General features: G+C 32.4%; 2 protein-coding genes across 3 annotated transcripts; one reads left to right on the top strand and one right to left on the bottom strand.

The window, feature by feature from the left end:
- Positions 1-18,575: 18,575 nt before the first annotated feature.
- LOC100251582 (probable aminotransferase ACS12) lies at positions 18,576-23,316 on the top strand. 2 transcript variants are annotated; one of them, XM_002268896.4, is made up of 4 exons: positions 18,576-19,246; positions 19,325-19,459; positions 21,512-21,672; positions 21,811-23,316. In XM_002268896.4, the coding sequence occupies exons 1-4, from the start codon at positions 18,767-18,769 to the stop codon at positions 22,649-22,651; spliced, it is 1,617 nt and encodes a 538-aa protein (XP_002268932.2). In that variant the 5' UTR covers positions 18,576-18,766; the 3' UTR covers positions 22,652-23,316. The 2 variants fall into 2 exon arrangements, with proteins under 2 accessions (XP_002268932.2, XP_010662365.1); XM_010664063.3 differs by lacking the exon at positions 19,325-19,459 and having other exon boundaries at positions 18,600-19,246.
- LOC104882125 (uncharacterized) lies at positions 22,140-24,181 on the bottom strand. Its single transcript, XM_059743383.1, has one exon. The coding sequence runs from the start codon at positions 24,179-24,181 to the stop codon at positions 23,156-23,158; it is 1,026 nt and encodes a 341-aa protein (XP_059599366.1). The 3' UTR covers positions 22,140-23,155.
- Positions 24,182-26,284: the final 2,103 nt, after the last annotated feature.

Genomic DNA, 26,284 nt, shown 5'->3' with positions numbered 1-26,284 from the left:
TCCAGCTGACAGCTGCTTGAGATGCACGTTCACTTCCCGCCAAATCAACAAAATTCACACTGGTTGCATGTAGTGAATAAAATTGGATGGAAGAAGATGGGTAAGACGAGTGGATGTGGGAGAGGGATGAATGTGAATAGGATTATGGTGGGCATCTAATGAGTATGGGCATGGTGGAAATATCAGTAGGGACGTGAAAGATTTAATGGGTATAAATAGTGATGGGAAATGGGTTAGATATGAGTATAGAGAGATGGTCAGCGGGTATGAAAAGAATGGGTATGAAGGACGAGTATGGTGAGGTGTGGAATGAGGGGCTTGATGTGAGTATAGAGAGATGATCAGTGGGCATGAAAAGAATGGGTATGAAGGATAATGGGTATGAAATAGGTATGAATAAGCTTAGAGAGAAAAGTGGCAAGGAAAGAGCTGGTAAGCTGGGTATTGGAAGTGGGTCAGAGCTGGGTTGTCCGCAGCCACAATATCGGACAGGTATATTAATGAAATCCTCAAGAAGGTCAGCTGGCTCAAAAGTGCCATGGGGCCCGTTAACAAGAGAAGCTCAAAAGTGCTGAGGTGGCGGAGGTGTTTCGCCGCCGGCGGCAAGCCGTCGGCGTCGTTTGAGGACAGCTGAGTTTGGTATATTTCTTTCTCAATTCCTCAATCAACCAAACTCTACTTCTTGCTAAGCTGAGCATTGTCAACTGATCTCCTTCCCGTATAGGCAAGATAACGCATAAGCAATTTTGTGCTCTCTGTTTTACCCGCCTCGCTTTCGCCACTAACCAAAATTGACTGACTGATTTTCTCATTCATCATAAGTCTATATGCAGCATCAAACAGAGAACCATCTGCATCCAAACAATATATGTCCAGGTAGGCCATCCAAACAGCTTTTCCACTTCATCAAGTGACTCCTTCGGTGGTGTCATGACCTCCATCTTAACAGCAGCCAACATGGTAGTGCAACCAATCTTTACTAGTGCTGATCTATCAGCAGAAGCAACAGCCCCAAGGGCAAGGCTTGTATCTCTAGCTCTTCCAAGTGGCCTGAAAGGCTCCCTCTCTAACTAAAATGAGCAAGGAGACTGCTGTGTTTCTCCTCTCCTGTAACTAGTAGCTTCGCCAGAAAAAGTTCTTCATCTAGCTACCACTGAACCTCTGGTTTTCTCCCTGAGCTCTCCTCAAGCTCTCAGAAAATTTCCTTTCCTCTCCCCTCTCTCACACGCTCCTAAAAAACTCAATCTCAGAAAGATGAAAAAACCCCTCCAGGAAGCTCCCTGCCCAAGCTCCCAAAAAGCTCTCCAGAATTTCTCACAGTCGTCAATGGGCTCCCCCCAAAATATCTCCAGGCAGCCCCCGCCAAAAGCACCACCTCTCCCGAGCTAAACTATCCTCCTCTCCTTTCTTCTGTCATAGAAACGCCCCTTCTCATACGCTCCTGGCAGCTAGCACTAACGGCCTCACACAGCTCTCTCTCTCCACTACCCTGCAGCTGCCATCCTCAACGGTTTTCAGCTTTTTCTGCTGAAAGAAAACTCCATGTGTCCAGCTTTCATTGGCTAACAAAGCCATTAGCTTGATACCTTATCAACCAGTCCTGGAGTGACACGTGGTCATCCCAGACGATGACACTTGTCATAATCGGGCTGTAGAGATGTCTCCCCAAAATGGGGTTCTACAGTTTGTCAAACAGTGTAAAATAGTTTTGAAGGGTAATTAGTCTCTTCATATTTTATATCATTCTCATCAATTATGTAACTTATATGAACAAAAACTTAATTTTTGGGCTTAGCTGGATCCAAAACACAATTGTCCCTTACAAATGAGAATGAATATTTTATTTTTATTTATATTTTTAAAGAATTTTAATGATTATCATTCTTATATTTGGATTGGAATAATTATTTATTTTATTTAAATATTCATTAATAGTGAGAATAAAAATAGAAAAAATGAATAAATTGATAATGATATCAATACATATAATTTAATATATATATATATATATATATATATATATATATATTTTAAAAATAACGTTTTTCTAAAAAGATATTTTTATTTCTACATATAATTATTTTTATTTTAAAATAATTTAACGAACATATTTTGAAAAGATTATAAGTTAGGGCCTAAAAAGTTATATTTGCTAATTTATTGGGTTAGGTAGCAATAACAGCCAATGAAAGCAAATACATTGGATTGGGCTTAGAATTATAGAAAGCCCAATTCTTGAAATTGTTTAAGAAAATAGAAAGCCTGATATTTATCCAAAACAATGTTGGGCTTAGGCTTAGGCCCAAAAATGATTACTACATGGTTTTAGTTTTGTTTGGCTAGGAAGGATAATTTGGGTAATATAAACACATAATCCGCCTAAGATCATGAGCTACATGTAACAATACATTGACTAATATATAAATAAAAAATTCATTTATACATCTTTTTTTTTTTTGGATAAAATTTTAATTTTTTTTGGATATCATTAGATCTTAAGGGTTGTTTATTTATGTTTTTAACTTTTTGCTTGCTTTCAAATTGCATATTGTTTTATTTTTTATTTTTTATTTATTTTTTTTACTTTTTCTTAATTTATTACTTATTTCTTAAAATTTTTGACGGAATAAAATAAGTTAAAATATTTAACTTTTTCTCAATGCTAAAAGTAATTGTTTGTTTTTCTTTACTTCTCAATACTTAATATAAATAAAATTTTAAAAACATGAATAATTTGATATTTAATACTATTAAGTATTATTTAGTTTAAATTTTATTTAGAATTAAGTAAAAAAAACAAACGCTACCTTAGCTTATTGTACAAAAAGAGAAATTTTTTTGAAATATAGACATTTGAGAAATTGTAAGCTATTTGAAAGATATAAAGTGAAAGAGAAAAACTATAGAAGGTTATACACAATTTTTGTAATCTATTATTTATATGTATTATCTTCATAAGTTAAAAAAGTTGTAAAGTTATAAAAACATATCTTCTTGTGAAATCAAGGTTTGGTTTTTAATCTCGATTTTGATGATATCAAAATAAGATTTGAAACTAATGATTATATTTAAGTGTGACTAGATAAGATGATTTTTAAAGTGACAATCGTAAAGACAAAATCAAGTTAAAGGGAAATCAATAAGAATAAGGAGACCTTAAAGAAAAGTGTTTTTTAAGACCTAAGTTTCATTGAATCTCTTTGTAAGGTTGTTTGTATGTTAGTTTTTTCATGTATTACATTTTTTTTTACTTATACACCAAAATCATCTAAAAGTTTTTTTTTTATAATTTTTTTAAATTGGATGATTTCATATTTTCAACTAAAACCTTGTGTCAAATGTTTTATAAACTTGTTTAAAAGGTTTTAAGTTGAAAAAAATGGTTGTTGAGCCAAAAACGGCTCAATTAGTTGAACTGGCTTAGGAATTGATTGACTGATTTAACTTAATTGATTGAAGGCTGCAAAAACCTTCTCTCTTTTCTAGAATGCTTATTTGATCGATTGAGGTTGAACCTTATCAGGATGAGTATTAGTCAAGAGGTGGTTGAGGTTTAATGATCACCTGTCATGTATTAAATACTAACAGTTAGTGAATCGATTTAACAAGAGTTCGATTGGATGAACCCCCAACGACTAGTTTGACCTCTCTCCTTTATAAAAAAACTCTAATTTTCATTGTTTTAAGAGTTTAACCTTTCGAAACATTTATTAAATATATTTGAATTTTAAGAGAGTGTTTTAGAATGCACTTTGTTTTAAAACTTGTATATCATTAATGCACCATCCAATCTTAATTTATCTTGTATTATTTGAGTCTAAATTTTGTATTAGAATTTTGTGAGAATATTTCATATTTTTATTTGTAAATCTTTGAGAGAAAAAATCTAAGTGTGAGATAATGCTTGAGGATTCTCAAGTGTGAGGTATCAATTGAGGAGTTGTTCAAGAATGAGGTATTTTTGAATATTATAAAGGGTGTTTGAAACCAAAAATCCAAGAGGGTTGATTGGAATCATAATCAAATTATATTACTTGAAGGCTTGGTTTGAAAGTTTTGAATTAGTAGAACTTCAAGTTTGGGATTGAAGTTAGAGGAGAGTGGACGTAGGTCAGATTGCATTGAACCACTATAAAAATCTCGTGTTTGCATTATCTCTTCCTTACTCTTTTATTTTAGATACAGTTGTATTTATATTGATTTTATTATATATTTACATATAATTGTATCTTACATTCACATAATTTAAATTTGTAAAAAGAGATCATCATCCTATTCACCCCTATTTAAGATGATTGCCTTAGGTTGGATTAATCATCTTTTCTAACACTTCTAATAACTCACTATTAAAATGTGCCCTTAAAATTTAACTAAATAAAAAATGGACTTGGATCCATTAGAATTTCTAACCTTTTGTACTTCTTTTGTCCCTCTTTCACAAATTTTAAGCTTCTTTAGTAATCTCATGCATGTGCATGCAACGATTAATGAGTGAATCCATTCCATTCAAGTTTGTTTTATTTTATTTTAATTTATTTACAACAATGTATTAGAGTCTTCATATGTGAAGTATTAATTTAGAGTCTTATCAAAATAACTTCCTATTTTAGCTCTAGCTAGAAGTAGGAAAGAACTTCTTGTAGAGGGCAAAATAAAACTTCCATATGAAGTAACTTTTTTTTTTTCTTACTTCTATATTAAATTCTTGTAAATAGAAATAAAACACAAATAAAAGCTTTTTCTATCCTTTTTTTTTTTAAAAAAAATTTTGACTCTCAAAAGTCAATCTATATAGAATTAGCCAAAATCCCAACATTTAGAAGTTCAAGTGAAGTTTCAAATTACAAAAGAAATTTATTTATTTATCCTTAACTATCCTTTAAAAGAGGATGAATTTCAAAATTTTAACATGTTCAAATTAATTAAATATGGCAAAAATTATACAAAGTTACCAAATGTATTTAAAAAATTATAAGCTTGAACATCAAAATGTTTCAAATAGCTAAATCAACATGATTTCATTGCATAGAAATTTAAGAACATTGTTGTTAATAGTCAATATTACAAAGATTGTCAATTAATGGACAACCAAAATAATTGATTTAATAACTAAATCACATAACATAAAACAAGTGATGAGAGTGAGACAAGTACTAATATGCCAAATTAAAACATACATAAACGATGTCAACCTATATAGATATATAGACACATGAAACATATATAAGAGGACAAAAACATCCACAAAAGATTGAAAAGTTCGAGTTAATTCAAACTTGTTTGTAATAGATGATTACTCTTTTTGAATTAGAATCATGACAAAAATAATGGAGTGACTACATCATAACGTTAAGGCAAGATTTCTATACTTAATATAAGACAACGTAAGATGGATTTCTACTATCCAATAGGTAGGATAGAGCTTTGAGACTTGTTTGACAACTTTTTCGAGAATTAGTTTTTGTTTTTCAAAACACAAAAAAGTTGGAAAACACATTTGGTAACCAGAAAATCATTTTTTGTTTTTTGTTTTCAAGAAAAAAAATAGAATATTTTTATATAAAATCTTTTAGTTGTTTTAATTTGCTTTTTTAGAATTGTTTAAAAAAATAATTATATAAATATGTATAATGATTAAAAATAAAGTTTTAAACATAAAAATTATTTTTAAAATATATTGCAAACAAGTTAAAAATATTTTAGGTTTCAAAACAAACTTTTGTTTTATAAAATATCATATAATAGTTTTCAAAAATTGTTTTGAAAAATTATTTTTTAGAACTATTTTTAAAAACAGTTACTAAACAAACTTTAATGTTTTAGGATTTAAGGAGGGGAATACTAATAAAATTATAATAATGAGAAAAAATAAAATAAAATAAAATAAAATAAAATATAGAATACAAAAATGGTTAGAAGACGAAAGAGAGCAAACCTAAGGTTTCATTAAGAAGTTCTAGAGTATCACCCAAAGAAAAGTAATGGATCATCATTCAAAAATTAAAAGACATGCTAACAAACACATAGTATGTTTAATATTGATTTGAAAAAATGTTTCTAATTTTTCTAATATTTGAAATATAAAAAATTTTAAGTGTTAAAAGCATTAAAAACATTTTTAAAAATTATCATCAAACAAACTTTTATTATCATTATTCATCGATCCTATTTTATATCTATTAATCATATTTAGAGGCTTTAGAATACTCTAAAAAATAAATAAAAATATCAAAAATAAATTTATTATAACTTATTATGACTTTTATTCATTTCCTATTGAGGGAAACAAATAATAATTTTGGGTTTAGAAGATTAACATATCATTTTGTGTGACCCACTAGTGAAAAATGGGTAGAAGAAGTGACAAGAACTGACCAAACACCATCAACATATACATTATTATGGCCCCCAATCCTAGGAAGATGCCCACCTGCAAATCTTGGAAACTTATCCAAGTACATGGTTTGAGGATTCCATGTCTTTTGGAAAAAAGGAAAATGACATGGATTCAAGCATTCTGTACTTCTAATATTCAAAATATTGTCAGAAAATTTCAAAGAAAAAAACAAATGTACCATAATGGGCAATTAGTTTTTCTTTTGCTGCCGGGCCAAGGTGATTGAGAGGACGAAGCAAATGCACAAAGATATGATGGATTATTGAAAATTTTGCCAAAAAATTGTTGTAAAAGAAAATAAAGAGATTTAAAAAAAAAGAAATTTATTTAATTATTTTTATATATTTTTTAAATTTAATTTAATTTTTTATTTTTTATATATAATTTAAATAATTTAAATTTCTAATTCTATATCTATATGTATATATTATGACTTGAATGTTAATGAACTCTAATTATTAATATATGAGTAAGATAAACAACATAATATTTCCTTCCCTAAAAATATGTTTGCACATAACAATCTTAAACTTACTCATTATTAACCAAATGTTCTCCTAATAATAAACAAGTGCAACCCAAAGCCAACAAAATTAAGAATACCATTTCAATAGCTTTATAAAGCACTTTTAGCATCAAAAGTATTTTGAAAGAAAAATAAGGGATTTGATAAAATTTAGAAAGTATTTTTATAAAATTGAGAAATCACTTGTAATGCTTCTTAGATTGCATTTGACAGTAATTTTAAAAAATATTTTTAATCTTTTTAATACTTGAAAATTTTTCTCTTTCAAAAGATTAGAAATACTTCATAAAATTACTATAAAATACACTTTTAGAGTATGTTTGATAGTGATTTTAAGAAGTGTTTTTAAACATTTAACAATAATTTTAGGAAGTGTTTCTACATTTTTTAATACTTGTAAAATTTCTATCTTTCAAGTATTGTAAAGATTAAAAATACTTTTTGGAATCACTGCCAAATATACTTTCGTTTAGTAGTGATTTTAGGAAGTACTTTTAGCCTAAAAAGTGTTTTTGAAAAAAAAAAAAAAGTGTTTGGTAAAATTTAGGAAACATTTTTAAAAATCTGAAAAAAAAAAAAATCACTTGTAATGTTTGGAAAATAACTTGTGTTGTTTGGAAAAATACTTGAAGTCTGTTTAACAATAATTCAAACAAAACACTTTGAATAGAAATACTATTAAACACACTTTTGATAGGTAATTATCCTAAAAACACTTTTAAAGAAAAAAATTTCACGAAAAACACTATAAGTAGAAACACTATCAAATGTACTCTTAGAAGTATGTGATAAGTAACTATCTCTAAAAAAAAAATTCAGAGAGGAAATATTTCCACTAGAAGTAATTCCAATAAAAATATTAATAATCACATTATAAGTATAAAGCTTAATCCTTGGAAAGGTTGTACTTAATCCATTCACTCACTTTCATACTAGGACTATGATCATTACCAACTCTCAAAGCTTACTCAAAATGATTAAGAGTGCGTTTGGCAGTTGTTGGTGTAGTGTCAACCGGATTTGGGTCTGAATAGCATCACTAGAGTCAAACGAACTTCTTCCTTGCATAGAAGGATGTCCAAACAGGTGGTCCGGGTATACCCCTCCAAAGCTTAAGTTAGAAGTCGATGAGGATGAGTCCAACTATTTTGGAATGGCTCTGTAAGCGAGTATTTTTTCATGCTTCTCGAGGGGTTTTTATAAAGCGGATGACACCATTGTCATAGCGTTGATTATGCATTCATGCCTTTCTTGCATGATGATTGCTATCAGAGCGGAAATCAAGCCTTAGCAAGAGAGTCAATGCCATCATCTCTGCGCGGATTGGGCAATCATACCAAACAAGAGCCATTGATTGGTGTCATTTGCTGACTGTCGAGCAAGAGTCTCGGACCATGTAGTTGACTAAGCATTTACATTTGTCAATGTCGTTGATTGCGCGTAGCAATTAGTAGACATTGATTTTTAGGCATAAATGTCGTCTAGGCCGTCACTCAGGCATTGGGTGTGATTAACCATTTGTTTAATGGCTAGAATCTCCGGTTGTGTTGGTTGGTCCGTCTGGAAGTCCCAGTTAGCTTGGTTTGTCCATTCCGTTTGACATTGAAAAAGAAGAAAATCTATCTCCTCTTGCGTCATACGGAGTTTGTTTTGGTCCAAACATATTGATCTCAGACGGATCATCTGCTTACCTTGGACAAACTAAGGGGTTTTGAATTTGGGGGAAGACATGTAGAGGGAAACCCTCACAACAGTGATTCTAGGAAGTGCTTCTACCATTTCTAATACTTGAAAAGTTTTATTTTTCAAGTATTAGAAATATTAGAAACACTTACTAGAATCAATGTCAAATACACTCTAATACTACCTCCACTAATTTCAATAAAATAATAACTAGTATTACTAATAATTAAAAATAGATTCCTTTTGAATGTCATCTAATTATCATGATTTCATATAATCCATGATATAATAACCATATAAGTTTTGTGGATAATTTTTATTGAATATAATAATTATTATAAGTAGATTGAGAAGTTGTGAGCTAAAAAAATAAATTAGGAATAGGGTAATCATACTTAATCCTAATTTACATATTTTTAGGTGGTATTTGCATTCATGTCTAAGAAGCCAAAACCCCTATTTTTTTAAAAGTTCAATAGGGTCGAGTCAATTTTATTCAAAGAGTCTATGACTAAAAAAAGAACTTAATATAAATAAGGAAAATATCGTTTAAACTCTATTTTTTAAATCCAATATTAGTTTGGTTTGTGCAAAATAAAGTCTTGCATATTTGATAAAACCTTTATAATATTAATATCATCCTTTAAAAATTGTGATATTGCCTTCATTTTTAGACTAAAACTAAAAAGAAGAAAAAAAAAATCCCAAACAAGTATTTAGTAAATTAGTAAAATAAAAAAGCTTAAAAATATGTTAGAATTCAACAAATATTAGTTGTATGATTATTACAAATCATTGATCACAAAAAAATTTAATCCTAGATAACAACTTCATCTCCTCCAAACTATCATAGTACTTAACTTAGATGGTGTTTGTTTTCGATTGAATAGAAAAAGTGAAAATATTTGATTTTTTATATTTAGCTAAAAATAAACTCTTAATATTAATTAATACAATTAAAATGAATTTGTTATCATTAAGTTTAGTTTAGTTAAGTTGATTGATATCAATAAGTTATTTTTATTTGAATAGGAAAAACCAAATATTTTTTATTTTTCTATTTAGCAAAAAAAAAAAAGAAAAAAAAGAAAAAAAAAAGAAAAGAAAAAACACCACCTTAATGTTAGCCTTTGCTAAACAAGTTTGTTGATTTTTATTTTTTATTTCATAAAAATATGTAATAGAAATTTCCTTAATTTTACAAACATTTACCAAATCATTTGATTAATGCATTAAAAAAAAGCATCTAAATCATGTTTTCTATATATTGAAAAGCTTAAGGCAAAGAAAACACTGAGAAAAAATTGAAAGAAAAGAATTGAAATTTTTTTCTTATATACTTATCAAAATTCATTTATTATATTTTTTTTTATTTAGAAAATATTTTTTTAAATATATAAATCTTTAAACAAGTATATTAATATTCTGAAAATATTTTTTACAATCTTTAACCAAGTTGCATGTGTACATTTCATGAAGTTCTACAATGTAAGTAAACCAATAGAAAAATATTTGAAACAAATTTTTTATTAAAATTAATAGTTATGGAGATACAATTTTTGTGATAATATTCTTTTACAAAAGAATATTTCTTTTTGATTTTTTCATTTTGATAACAATTTGAAAAACGATGATAAAGATGTTTATTTATTTATTTCGAAGATCAATTCTGGGCTTGCTCTTGAATGAACTTGTTAAAAGATAAATATCGTATGTGTAACACTTTTGTCGTTTCTCAAGCTTGCAAGAAGACTTTGTAAAACCTTTTGAAGCCTCTTCTCTTGTGTACAATTTTTTTGTTGATCCGAAGAAGCCCTTTCATTGAAAAAGGTCACATTTGTTTATAAGATTAGAGAATTAAATTTTGAAATTCCTCAAGATTAGTTGCTTAATTTAAAGAATTTGATTCTTAATTTTAGTAACTTTATTTTCTTCATTAAAGAAATTTGCCAACAAAAATATTTAATTTTAATTATCTTTTGACTTTAATGGGAAAGTTTGGTTTTATTTGTAATACCAAATTTTGTAACCTTCCAAATTTTGTCATGTGTCACCTTTTGAAAATATGTCACATATCAAATATATATGACTTATCATTTGTGAGTTCAAATTTATTGAGTTGGGAAATCACAATTTTGAAGATAAATTTAGTAATAATTTAATTCACTAATTTTTTTTATGTCAGGTTTAAGAACTCAGAGACTAGGGGAAATATTTGAAAAAACAAAAACACATAGGTTTAGGCTTGCATGGTTGGGAAACTACTTTCCATGCATGCCCTAATGTGCTCCCATGCTAGCATTTATAAGATTGGGGATAATTTTTTATATGTGCTCTTATTAGAAGCGGAAACTCGATCATAAGTTATAATTTTTTATTTCAAGTGATGATATGTAAAATTGTATTTTTTTTTATAAAAAAATTCAATGTTAGAAAAGTCATTTTTCTTTTTTATAAAAACATTTATTAAATATCTTATGCATAATGATCATTTTATTCTCATAAAAATATTTTATTAATTTAAATTTTGATTTATATTTTACGATTTAACTATAATAAATAATAAATAACAATAATAATAAATAGATTAAAATATTATATATTATATTGGTTTCTGAACAAAAATTAATAGCAATTAAATATCATAAATAAATTAAGCTTTTATAAAAAGTACAAATACAGAATAAATAAAAAAATGAATTTTGTTGCTTGTTTGTTGTCAAATCCCAAGACTTAATCGGTAGAGGTGGCATACACTATCAAGTTAGAGTATGCTAGGGGTATGGAAAATTTTCAACGGAGTGTTGAAATGCGTATAAATCGGAAAGAACATCAATGACGAAAACACTTTATATTAGGTTGCCAGTAATGTTAAGAGATGAAAGTAAGGGAGCGAATGAAATTACAATTACATTAATGAATGAAAGGAGATTGAATAGTTTGAGATTTGTTAGGATTATAAAATAAGTTGTTAGTTTGTTATGCTGTTAGAGGCTGTTAGATTGCTATAACAGGTTGTTAGTGCTATACACGTGTAACAAGTTTGTTAGTGGGAAGAAACTATTGTAGTATAAATATTGAGGTTTGTCCTATAAAGAAAACAGAGGATTTCTTCTAGATTTCACCTAGGTCATTTCTTTCCCTTTTTTCTCGTTTTTTTTTTTTCTCTTTATTCTCTTAGTTCTAACATGGTATCAGAGCGTTCAACTTCAGCAATGGAGAAATCTCAATAAACCCTAGAATCTTCTTTCTCTAGTCATTTTTCCCCATTTCGTTCAATCATTCTACCTCAGTTAAGCTTGAAAATCATAATTTTCTGATCTAGAGAAAACAAATTTTCTCAACAATTCGTGGTCACAATCTTCAACATTTTGTCACTGGAGTTCATGATCCACAGTTAAAATTTTGAAGTTCAGAAGATCGATCTCAAGGAATAGTGAATCAAGATTTTCTTGATTGGGAACAACAAGATCAACTCTTGGTTTCTTGGCTTCTTTCATCAATGTCCGAAGGAGTTCTTTTGAGGCGTGTAAATTGTGAATCTACTTTTCAAATTTGGAAGACATTGGAGGTATATTTTGCTTCTCAAACATGTGCTAAAATCTCACAGTATAAAACCTTGCTTTAGAACACCAAAAAAGAATCTTTGAGTATGAATGAATATTTGCTTAAAATTCGTGGTTTTGTTGATCTACTTGCTCTTGTTGGTGTGAATCTCTTTGTAAAAGATCACATTGATGTTATCACAGATGGATTTCCTAGTGAATACGACACATTCTTTCTCACAATTAATTCTCGAATTGAGGATTATTTGATAGAGGAAATTGAGTCTCTTTTATTAGCACAAGAGGCTAGGATTGAGAAACACAACAAGAATGTAGACTCTGAAACTGCTTCTGTTAATATTACACAAGGTTCGGGTAACTTTGGTAGAGGCAATTTTTCTCAAGGTAGAGGTTTTATTAGTAACAATCAGTTTAGCCCTAATTTTGGCAGAGGTAATTTTTCTCCTAGAGGAAGGGGTGGTTTTCAAGGTAGAGGTCATTTTAACAATGGTGGTCGGAGATCCTGGAATACTTGGAATAATAATGTTATTGCTAATGCTGAAAAAATGGTATGCCAACTGTGCATGAAGATTGGTCATTCTGTAGATAGGTGTTACTACAAATACGATCCTAGTTTTCAAGGTCCTCGTACTCTTGGTTTCACTCCTAGTTTTCAAAGGTCACCTCAAACACAAGTACAGGGTGGCAACAAGCCTAACATGCAAGTCCTGATGGCTACACTAGAAAACATTTGTGATACTAATTGGTATCCAGACTCGGGTGCCTCAAGCCATGTGACTGCAAATGCCAATAATCTGGTTGAACACACAACATATTATGGCAATGAGCAAGTTCGTGGCAATGGTATGAGACTCTCTATTAAACATATTGGTCTTTCATAGTTTTCCTTTCCTTTCACTTCTTAGCTTTTGTCTTTAAATCATCTTCTTCATGTTCCTGAAATCACAAAGAACTTGTTAAGTGTATCTAAATTTGCTAGAGACAATAATGTATTCTTTGAATTCCATCCTAATTTTTGTCTTATCAAAGATCAGGTTTCCAAAATTGTGGTTATGGAGGGCAAACTTAAAGATGGCATGTATGCATTTGATTCATCATAAATTTAGCTTCAAAAATATGCTCCATCTCAAGTTTCTCTTTCACAAAGTGTCACTTCCCATCAATCCGATCCTAGAGCAAACTGTCAAGTGTCTGTACATGTTTCAGATCTCCAATCTCATAATGGTAGCTATACAATTGGTCTTTGGCATGACAGACTTAGTCATCCATCTTTCAAGATTGTACAAACTGTTATGAGTCTTTATAAACTTTCCAAATTCAATAAAATTCTAGCTGATTTTGTGTGTAAAGCTTGCTATCTTGGCAAAATACATATGCTCCCCTTTCCTACTTCTATATCTAAATATCAAGAACCTCTACAACTAGTGTACTCAGACTTATGGGGACCATCACCTGTTCAATCATCCAATGGCTATAAGTACTATATATGTTTTGTGGATGCTTTTTCTAGGTATACTTGGATCTATCTCTTAAGAAACAAATCTGATTCGTTTCAAACCTTTCAGAATTTCAAGGCTCAAGCTGAATTACAATTAGGGTTCAAAATTAAATGCCTACAATCTAATTAGGGGGGAGAGGGGAGAGGGAAGAGGGAGGAGGGAGGAGGGGGGAGGGGGGGGGGTGAATTCCGTGCTTTTACTGATTACCTTACTATAAATGGCATTATTCATAGGATTTCTTGTCCTCACACTCACCAACAAAATGGTGTAGCTGAAAGGAACATATTGTTGAGAATGGTCTTACCTTACTTGCTAGAGCCTTAATGCCTTTCAAATATTGGGATGAATCATTCAGAACAATTGTGTTCTTGCATAATAGGCTGTCTTCTCCAGTTTCACATGGTAAGTCTCCCTTACAACTTCTTTTTAATCATGTTCCTGATTACAAGGCTCTTAGAATATTTGGTTGTGCTTGCAATCCCAACACTAGACCATATAACAACCATAAACTTCCTTTCGGTCTGTACAATGTACATTTCTAGGTTATAGCCTTACTCATAAAGGCTACAAGTGTTTAGACCTTTCCGGTAAAGTTTTCATATCTAGAGATGTTATTTTTTATGAACATCTATTTCCATTTTCAGAATATCTTTCCTCTCAACCTCAATATTATTCCATTTCTCAACCCATCTCTTTTAGTCAATCACCACCAATTCTTTCTTCTAAACAACTTGTCTCTTCTATTTCCACAACCTCATCACCCTCTCCCATTGCTCTCATTCCTCCTATCAACACAACCACTCACTTGGAAAACTGTCAAGACTCTAATGCTCCCATTGTATCATCATTTATCCCAAGTACTACTGAAAATACACACTCTATGATCACCAGATCTAAGAAGGGCATCTTTAAACCAAAAGTATACAGTGTTACCAAAGAGCCTCAGTCTGCCAATGAAGCCTTGCAAAATGAGAACTGGAAAATAACCATGATAGATGAATATTTTGTTCTCTTGAGAAACAATACGTGGTCTTTGGTTGACCTTCCAGCTGGTAGAAAAGTAATAAGATGCAAGTGGATTTTCAGAGTTAAAGAAAATCCAGATGGTTCTATTAACAAATATAAAGCTAGACTTGTTGCAAAGGGGTTTCACCAAACAACTGGATTTGATTATACAGAAACATTTAGCCCTGTTGTGAAGCCTACTACAATCAGGGTGGTTCTCACTATAACATTATCAAGGAATTGGAAAATTCAACAACTTGATATCAACAATGCCTTTTTGAATGGAGATCTACAAGAAGAAGTTTATATGGAACAACCTAAAGGCTTTATTGAAAAATCCACTTCTCATTTGGTATGCAAGCTCCACAAATCTCTATATGGTCTCAAACAGGCACCACGTGCCTGGTTTGAGTAACTCTACGAAGCACTTGTAGGTCTTGGTTTTACATCTGCTAAATCTGATCGGTCTTTATTCACAAGGTTCACTATGTATCACACTACCTTTCTCCTAGTATATGTTGATGATATACTGGTTACTGGTAGCAATCCTTGTGTAAGTCAACAATTAATCTCACAATTAAACAAGAGTTTTTCTCTTAAAGATCTTGGTGAGATGGACTATTTCTTGGGCATACAAATGAAACATACTATTGAAGGTCTACACTTGTCTCAGACTAAGTATGTGCATGATCTCTTATGCAAAGCCAAAATGAACAATGAAAATGGCATTAATACTCCCATGATCAGTGGTCAACAACTTACAGCATCTAGAAGTGGTATTGTGAAAGACGTTCAACTCTATAGGAGTGTTGTAGGTGCACTTCAATATGTCACTATCACCAGGCCAGAAATTTCCTTTTGTGTCAATCGAGTTTGTTAATATTTGAAGGATCCACAAGAAGAACATTGGCAAGTAGTGAAAAGGATACTTAGATACTTGAAAAACACTATTTAGTATGGACTTCATTTGACATGTTCAAGTACTTTAAATCTGGTGGGATTTTGTGATGTTGATTAGGCATCAAGTCCAGATGATAAAAGATCTACATTCGACTATTGTGTCTATTTTGGAAACAATTTAGTTTCTTGGTGCTCAAAGAAACAACACATGGTTATATCCCAACAAACAAACAAGTGGCCTTTAACATCCACCCCAAACAAATCACTGAGCATTCCAATATTAATAAAAGATATAGAGGATTGATAAACGTACTTGGAAATTCCTTTCTCTGCTAAATATTTGAGGCTTCCAACTCACTCTTTCCTCTTTCGTGGGTGCTCTGCTCACAAATCCTTCTCAAACGATCATGAAAAAAAAAAAAAACCCCTCACTCTCTCTACAACTCCTCCAATATCTCTTCTCCCCCTCCCTCTTTCTCTGTATCTCAGATTTTCCTCTGCAATGATCTCTACTGCAGCCCCCTTTTCTGCCACCTTTTTGGTCATCCCTCCTACAACCACCTTTTCTTCTGCAGCCCTCCTTTCTGCTACCTTTTTGGCCGCTCCTCCTGCAGGCACCTTTTCTGTCCAATCCTTCTATAGCCACAAAAAGCGAGGCCGATTCCTTATGGCCACTAAGGACGCAACACGTGGCCCATTGGGATAGCGACACCTGGCTAAACATGTGATATGCTGAAACAAATAGTGAAAAAGTGACCTATGCCTAAATGGGGGTCTACACAAACATTTTCATATATATATATATATATATATAAATCATTTCATATCCATTTCAAATTAAATACATTTCAATTCTTTTCTCTATAATTTATCAAATAACAAATAGTGCCAATTTAAGTGGGACTTTACAAATAGGTGGTTAGCCTTAAATGTTTCTTTTAAGGTGGACGAAACCAAACACTATTAGCACTAGTAACCTCTAACCAAACCCCTAGAAACTGGGGTCCAAATTAATTACATTTTCCACCACAAAAATGTAAAGGTCAACTATTATATCTTGTTGACAAGAGTTAAACAAAATAGAGTCAAATGCTTTATTTTATTTATTCCAATTTACTAAAGCAGAAAATCTCCAAGTGTTTCGATATAAACAAAATTTTTCATACAAAAATATATCTGATGCATGCTTAAAAACAAAAATAACAATTACACATTTCAAACAATATATGTAAAAAAAATTATTTTCTTTTGCAAAATCTGTATTAATTTCCCTTACGTCAAAAGAAGTCCTAAAAAACTTTGGACAAAAATAATTTTGGAAAATCTACTATTCACCTAGCAAAGTATAAGAGAAATAACCATTACTATTTATCTAAAATTATTGGTTTGACAATCCTAAAATTTTAGGTATTCAAATTAATGTTTTTAATTATGAAAGATAATTTAATCTATTCCTGTTTTAGAAAAATAATAAATTTCTAATTCATATAAACTTAAATTTTATTTTCAATTTATTTATTGTGACACAACATAATTTAATTAAATTAAAATTTATTTCACTAATTAAATTCTATGTTATTGATTAACTTACACCTAAGCCTTGCATATTATATATTTCTTCTTCTTCTTTCTTTCTTTTTTTTTTTTTTTAAAAAGCCTTCCTCTAGTGCATACGTCTCCTTTTTTTTTTTTTTTTTTTCCTCCTCTAGTGCACACGCATTCTTTTATTATTATTATTATTTTCTAATCTAATAGAACCGTGCACACATTAAGATAACACAAACCCTTTTTTTTTTTTTAAAAAAAAAAAATATTTTCCAATCTCTTAAGTCACATATAATAATATATTTATTTACTCATTTAATTTTTAAAATTTCATTCCTTACATCTATTCATCTAATAAAATTTTGAATTTTCCTATTTTCATCAATAGGACAATTTAGATTCATAATTTCAATATTTTGACCTAAAATTTTAAATAGATTAACCCTAGCTTAAATCAAAATCTTTTAAAGATTTTTTTTGTTTTTCATTTAAAAACTTAAGATTTTCCCAATTTCCAATAATAAATCAACCCATAATCTTAAATTTTTAATATTTTGATATTAAAAAGAATTAAATAAACTAACCTTAATCAATTTTTTTTTGAAAGAATATCTAGCGTATTCAAAACTAATTAATAAATATAATATATTAATTTAGGATTAGGATTTTATTTAAAAAAATCTGAATTTTAAAGTCTGAAACTCTAAACCTTCAGTCATACGACTATAATTTTGGTTGATAAAGTTTTTGAATAAAGAAGAGAAGAGGAAAATCTAATTTTTACCTAAAATTATTAATTGTAAAAGGATTCTTTCACCTTTAATAAGTTTAATTAATTATTTTGTAATTTACCATTTTGCCTCAAGAATTAATTTTGGGCAGTTGCAGATGGGTTGATTATAATGCGTAGAGCCCCTGCCCAGTTTTTGAGCCAGGGCCTCGCCCACCCCTCTGTCCCACATAATTCCACCTACCATCATATATTATTTAAAAAAAAAAAAAAAAAAAAAATAGCAAATAAAAAATCATATTTAAAAAATAATTGGTTGCAGATTACGAGGCTGTCTCGTAGAATTCAAGCCCAATCGGCCCATTATTATTATAAGTATTCCTCAACGGTGCGGAGTAACCGAGGGCCACTTCATTTCTCATCCGTATTCACACGCAATCCTCTAATTATTCTGAAAAATCTTATTAAATTAATTAATAATAACTTTACAATATTTAATTGCATTTTGAAGATATTAAATTCATATTTTCAGTGTCAATAAATTAAATTTTTATTTATTAATTTATTTTTTAAACTTAGATATTGTACAAATATTTCTGATTTTCTTACAATTTACATTTTGTACATGTCCAAACAAAATTTGGACCGAAGATGAAATTTCAAATATGCCATAAGTTGGCGGCATTAAAACAATAAACCCACACCCTGAAAATATATATTTGAGGGCAATTCGGTCAATCGACCACCACTCCGTCAATCTTCCCTCCCAATCAAAGCAACGGCCCAAAACTCACCCCTGCACAGCACTCTCTCTCTCTCTCTCTCTCTCTCTAACTCCTACCTCACCTCCGTAGCCTCTCGCGGGCCACAGGCACCATTTCCTCCGACCACGGCGGGCTTTTCCCGCCAACCCAAATGAACCATAGCCGGTCCCGACGAAATCCGACCCGCGAACCGGATTTCCCCACCGCCAAACCTCCCTCTCCAGGCGGCAGTTCCGGCGGCGGAGCCGGCGCAGCCATGAGGCTCATAGTCCCCTTACAAGGGGTGGTCCAAGGCCGTGGCGGCCTTATTCTTGGCTCTGTCATTCCCGGTGCCCTATACTACTTCTTCCAACTCTATCTAAAACGGTGTCGTTCCGCTAAACCTAATTCGAATCCACCGTCGCCGTCGTCTTCCTCGGCGCAGCTCGCAGACCTCTCCCGGTCGTCGTCGCGGTCCAATTTGTCTAGCCGTGGATCGGTGGGCCCGGTTCGGGTCTCGGCTAGGGCCAATTCGATTGCCAAGCCAAATGCTTCGCCGTATTACATTGGGTTGGAGAGGGCTTCCGAGGATCCATACGATCGTTTCGATAATCCGGATGGTATTATGCAGCTTGGATTGTCGGAGAATAGGGTGAGCTTTAAGTGTTTTTGTTGATTTCGTTTTTTTTTTTTTTGGTCTGTGTTATTGATTGGCTTGTGGTGGCTTCAGTTGTCGTTGGATTTGATTGAGACATGGATTTTGGAGAATTTGGAGCGCTCAATGATTGGAGGGGCTGACGGAAATTTGAATATTAGTGGAATCGCGACGTATCAGCCGTTGGATGGAATGATGGAGATGAAAATTGTAATTTGACTATCATTTCTTCTGTTTGGTTGCTGAGAAAGTGGAGGGAGAAAAAAAAATAAAATAAACGAAAAAGGATAGCTGAGACTGATTGAATCTGGTATCTTAATATTTTGGTTTGCAAGCAACTGAAAACATTATCTCGAAGAAGCCTAGTACAGTTACAAGGCTTGCATACTACCAGTCTTAATTTTCTTAAGAATCTAAAAGCATAAATAAGAGGCTTGAAAGCATTTCTTTTCAGTTTTGTAATTGTTCTGTGAAACCAAATGGACAAGGAATCATCTTGATTCAGTATGCTATGAAGCCCTGCTTGTGTGAGTTTTGTGTATGTTTCGATCCAAACTCCATTATTAATTTTCAGTTTAAATTTGCTTGATGAGTGCATGTTTGCATCTTAATCATTTTCTGCTAAGTTTGATATTGTTTATGAGTGTGCTATGATAATGCATCAAGTGATAATTTTGTAGAAGAAGCTCTGCTTGTGCTAGTTCACAGACCAACTGGTTTTAGTTTCATTATTAATAGTTAGTTGAGCATTTGTTGTCGTTGTTGACATTACAGCATGATCTAGGTAAATATTTGTTCAAATAACGAGCATATTATCGATATAATGTTCAAATAATGGAACATTAGTTAAAGCATTTTCTAAGAATGTTGGAGTGGGTCTAGCCATTGAGGCAGAGATTTTATCTAACCTTCTAGTGGAAGGGGATTCTGCAGTAGTGATGTATTGGGTAAATAAGAAGGAGAGAAGCTCGTGGAGGATTGATGGATGGCCACACCAAATTTTTGACGTTGTTCTAGAGTTTGGGTGTTTATTTTGCTGGATTCCTTGGGCAGCTACCTAGGTGGTCAATATGTTAGCAAAACAGGGATCTAAGTAATTGATTCCTTTTGTAGGGGATTTTCTACCACCCTAAGTTCTTGAGTTCACATTTGTAACCATTTTTAGATTTGTACCTCTAATAATATCTAGAGTGGATAGTTTTTCCCCAATTTTGAGCAACACTATGTAGTCATTGTGCTTGGGGAAAAGATTTCTCTTCCTTCTTTGTACTTTATTAATCCATGAAAATAAAATGTTTGTTTTTTAGAGCAAAAAAATTGATACAATACTTTGAAGTTGGGAAAAAAAAATCATCATTATTTTATCAAAGATATTTTTAACTCTATTATTTTCGTGCCAAAAATGAAAAGAAGTTCAACACTTGTCACTGTAATCCTCATGGAAACTCCCACTTTATTGTCGTTAAATTGGAGTTATTAAGATGAGTTTTTGATGGCAAATCTTCTACATTATAGTCTCATTTTCTGCACCATGTGAAGATGTTAGGTTGAGGTATTTGTTGTTAATTAGTCTATTGGAATTCTTTGCTTTATTACAAGAGGAGAAGGGGTGGTTTAGATCTTCAAATTAGCAGTGTTCGGCTCAAAAGATTACTTGCAAAGGCATCAAAAGCAGAATTTTGAATGGAAAAGAAGGAAAATTCCATGTGGTTTGGCTCTAAACTACAAAGCACTCTAAATGTTGAGTCTGTTTTAAAGTGATAATTTTCGCTATGTCGCAAGGCTACAATGCATGCTCTGTTGGTGCAGCATGAAAAATCTACGACCTGTCTGCCACAGGAGATTCATAGTTGCATAAGCCTCCTGCCTTTAAGAACACTTGCTACGAGCCTTTTTTTAGATTATGCTAGGTTTTTTTTTTTTTTATCCCTCCATCCCAAGAGTCCATCTTTGGGATTGAGAAGTACTTTGGTTTTGAAATAATGGATAGAAGGCATGTGTCTCAATGAATCAGCAATGCAGGTATTGTTATAGCCTGTATTGATGATACAATTGTGTTAGTTACCTGCATTTTGGCGTTTATCATTATGTTCTTTTCAATCTGAAGGATTCCAGATTTCCTTTCTAGCTTATTTTTATTTTTATTTTCAGACCTGAAACTATAGATTTATATTGGTTTGCCTGAATAGGCTGCTTTTGCATCATGGAATCACATGAATTCTGTGTCCTTATTTTGCATTATTCTATTTTTTCACTCTACAGGCTGTGGCAGGTTTCATGTCTCAGGTCATGGGAACGACTGTCTCATTTGATCCATCACGACTGGTATTAACCTCTGGTGCAACTCCTGCCATTGAGACACTCTGCTTCTGCTTGGCTGACCAAGGGAATGCATTTCTTGTTCCCACTCCATATTACCCAGGGTAATTTATGTTCTCTTCATTTTAAGTCATTTCAACTCATAAACCAAAATATCTAATCACATGTTAAGCCAAATTTTGATTCTGACTTTTTATACAAAGAATTCTGTTGTGGAGCTTGATTAGAAAACTTTTATGCAGTTTTGACAGGGACATGAAATGGCGAACTGGTGTGGAGCTAATACCTGTTCACTGTCGCAGTTCTGACAACTTTGCCTTAAGTGTTACTGCTCTTGATCAAGCATTTAATCAGGCAAGAAAGCGTGGACAAAGAGTCCGTGGAATTCTCATCTCAAACCCCTCAAATCCTATTGGCAATATGCTAAACAAGGAAACCCTGTACAGTCTTCTAGACTTTGCCAGAGAGAAGAACATCCATATAATCTCTGATGAAATATTTGCCGGATCCACTTATGGAAGTGAGGAGTTTGTTAGTATGGCAGAGATTCTAGAGTCAGAAGATTTTGACAAGGACAGGGTTCATATAATATATGGGCTGTCCAAAGACCTTTCTCTTCCGGGTTTTAGAGTCGGGGTTATCTATTCCTTCAACACCAGTGTTTTGGCTGCTGCTAAAAAGTTAGCAAGATTTTCTAGTGTTTCAGCTCCAACACAGCGGATACTAATTTCAATGCTTTCAGATACAAGATTCATCCAAAGATATATTGAGACCACTAGAGAGAGGATACAGAAAATGTATGTTGCTTTTGCAGCTGGTTTGAAACAATTGGGAATTGAGTGCACCAAGAGCAGTGCTGGTTTATACTGTTGGGCTGATATGAGTGGATTAATTCGCCCTTACAATGAGAAAGGAGAGCTTGAGTTATGGGATAAGCTGTTGAAGATTGGTAAGATCAATGTAACTCCTGGGTCAGCCTGCCATTGCATAGAACCAGGATGGTTCAGGTGTTGTTTTACTATGTTAGCTGAGGAAGATATTCCTGTGGTTATCAAACGGATTCAGAGAGTTGTTGAAACTTGAAACTTGAACTCAAACTAAGCTCCTTCATCTAGTGATTCGTCTGTAAGAGATCAAAATTTCAATGGTTTTGGAATTGCAGATTGATATGCACAGCTTCTGACTTGAGGTTCAAAAGTGAAAAAATTCAAGCATAGTTGTCTTGAAGTTGCATATTTTGAAATTCAGTTGCATTGACAGACTTGTAAATTCTTTACATCCTCATGTCCCAGAGGTCATACATTGAAATGAGTGAAAAGAGTGGCTTGATGGTAGAAGGGGTGTTTTGTCTACACCAGTTTGAGTCTCGGTTGTCTCTTTTTGCCAAGCAATCCTCCAATCCTGCTGCCACCAGTTCCAAAGATCCAGCATCCGAAAGCTCTCTTCTTTGTGAATCCCTGCCATCATTGCAATCAGGCAAGAGTAAAAGTTGTTTCTAAGTTTCTGGTGCAAAATAGCAAATACTTAGGTGTGTGATTATTATTATTATTTTTTTATCTTAGAGCCATAGGAGTTGAATAGAAATGTCTAATTTATGCTTTCTTGATTTGGAGATGTTTTAGCTGTTGATTGAATGTACTTCTCAGTTCCTTTTGTAGAATAAAGAGACATAATGTAGTTGTAGGTAATAAATGTCATTAAAAGAAATGAGAGCTGGCAAATTACCACTGAGAGATTGTGCTTTCTCATTTGAACTGCTTTCCGCCGATAACTTCTTCTCCGGCTCTTCATTATCAGTTCTCCAAGTGTGGGTGCCCTTCTTACTATGACACTGGAATTGGTTTCACGGTCCAATCCCTTATTCTGCAGTTCAGGTGGAGGGGGAGAGCCCTCAGGGCACCCAACCTTTGCAAGAAAACCGGAATTTGGTGGAAACAATGGAAAGAGACAATCTAAAAAGGAGGAACCGACGAGGCTTGTTGTTCCAGTTGCATAGGTGCTTGTACTGCTGTTCGTTTCAGAAGCTGGCGAGGAAGGGCTTTCTGGCTGGTCATTGCTATCTTCATTCAAGGAAGTTTTCTGCACTGGAACTGCAGTAGAAATAGCCACTGTTGACATGAGCCTATTTGCTAAGAGGGAGGGGGCTGAACTAAAGGAGTCATCAGTTTCAAAACCAAATGCCTCGAAATCCGATTCAAATATCCCATCATGTTCATCATCACCATCATCTTCATAGTCCTTTGAATCGGCATCAGATAATGAAGAGCAGCACACAAGCTTTTTGGGAGGGAACAGAAGCAATGAATCATCATGTGGTGTCCCTGAGAAAAAGGGAAGTGGTTTTCCAGGCTTCTCCTCCCAAGTGAAAGGAATGGAGGCAATGAGCTTGACTGGTGGCGGCGGTGGAGGTGGTGGTGGAGGTGGTGGTGGTGGTGGAGGTGGTGGTGGTGGAGGTGGAGGTGGAGGTGGAGGTGGAGGTGGAGCAGGGTTAACTGCAGTTACCTCAGGTTTCCAATCTTTCTTAGGTATTCCTGGTTTTTCTTCCCATAGAAATGGAACTGAAGGTGGCTGTCTGATTTGCTTTCTGTTAGAAGAGACTTGCTGCTCTGTCATGCTGGATTTAGCCTAGCCATTCGTCAGGTGCAGTATGCCACTATTATACTCTGAGTACACTAGTGGTTTAGAAATGTTTGCTGCTAACTCCACCATTACTGTGCTTCAAGAGATTAGGCTCACCTGCTCTCTGTCTTTTGGGTTTGGTACTTCTCCAGTGCTCTGCCTAACGATTTTATATACTTAAGGGGCTCCCATTCTTAGGCATGTGGCATGGTTGGGTATAGCAGATTAATTCATATGCAATTAGAGCAGGAAATGGCAACTTCCCTTGTAGCGTCGACTGAGATCATTCCCTGTCCTGGAATTTCAAAGACTTGAGAGGGTTTTGTGTTGAAGACATGCCTTTTATTAAAAGTATGAATGGCGGGTAAGGTTGAAAATATTGGAAACTAAAGGGAATATGGGTGGTTAAATTTGATATATATCATAAAATTTATAAGTTGGGTAATATACTATAATTTAAAACATATTTAATATTTAAATGATCATCGATTTAGAGTCTGTTTAACAGTGATTTTAAAAAGTATTTTTAGTCTTTTTAAGACTTGAAAATTCTTTTGAATTTCTAACAAAAATAAAAAATTTTCAGTAAAAATTAAGAAGAAATATTAAAATCTTTCTCTAATCTCGCATTGATCACCTGCAAAATCGAAGAAAATTTGGATTGTCCGTTATGTGGTACACTGAGTCTCGGTATTTCTCTTTCAAGAAGTGAATGATAAAGTATTTCTTATGGGGTAAAGATGTTATATGCCAACATTTCGTATTGAATTTAAAATCAAGTTTTGTTTGTAATATTTTGGTTTCCCCTCCTTCCATCAAATATTGGGAAGGGAGAATCAGCAGGTGGAGTTAAGTTGTGCTCCGGGCTTGAGTTATTATTATGCTCTCATTTAAGGATGGTAATGATAACAAAAAATAAAAATAAATTTATATATCTTTTGAGAAAAATGAATAAAAGTGTATAATATAATTATAATTCGATATTTTGTTTAAAAAAAATCCAAAAGGAAAATAAATAAAATGAATAATATAAATTATAAAATTTAAAAATGAGATTTGGGTTTAGGTTTGTTTATTTAGACCATAGTTTTAGAAGGTATGAGGGGCACCTAAGGCGCAAAAGTATCCCATGGCTTAAGCGTAAGGTGCAACACAAAGCATACATCTAAGTGAAGTGAAACTTGACTTAATATGCATATCAATTTTACAAAATATGATTTAAAATCTAATTCATTTAATAAAAAAAATTTAAAATTCAAACATTTAAGAGAAAATTCAATTTAAAAAAAATAATAAAATTACAAAAATTTCAATATACAATTATAAATTTCAAGAATAAAAGTGTTTAAAAATGAAAAGTAAAATAGCAAGACGTGCCACTTCAACAAGGCACATGTCTTGGCAAGCAAGACACTATAGTTAGGGAGTAGTTGCGCTTTGAATCTAGGCACGCTTTAAGCACACCTTTTAAAACTATGGTTGAAACCTTGTTTCAAGTCCAATTTAAATTGAGTTTAAGTTGAAAAAATTTAATCTATGATTAATCCGAATATTAAAAATGATTGACAAAATTCTCATAAAGTTGGGTTAGTTTTTGGTTGAGTTAAGCCAACTCACCTAAATTGCACCATTACAATTTAGTGAACTTGCATATAAAGTTATATTATTTATACATATTTTTCTTTAAATATTGTTAAATACAAAGCAAAACAATGAAATCTAAAAGTAAAGCCCAATCCTACGAGCATTTGAGATTCTAGAAAATAGAAACCTATTAACAAAAGATTTCCAAATCCTAAAAGACAATTAACTCTAATACACGTGTGCTGGTGCACGTGTGGAGGAGGTGTATTGAGAAGTTTCTCGTCGGTGGGAAGAAAATCTTTTGCCAAATATTGAAATCTATTTTCGAGATTCCAGAAAATAGAAACCTATCACGAAAAGGTTTCCAAATCCTAGAAGACAACTAACACAATCTCTACCACCCTCCCTCTTTATATATGAGAACAAAGAGCCATCTCGATCATCATTCATCTCAATCATCACCAAGAAGATCAAGAACTCAACTGCAAACAGGAGCGAAAGAAGAAGAAAGAG

This window comes from Vitis vinifera, chromosome 16, assembly GCF_030704535.1.
Source record: "Vitis vinifera cultivar Pinot Noir 40024 chromosome 16, ASM3070453v1".
NCBI lineage: Eukaryota > Viridiplantae > Streptophyta > Magnoliopsida > Vitales > Vitaceae > Vitis > Vitis vinifera.
This window is presented reverse-complemented; position numbering and strand designations above follow the sequence as displayed.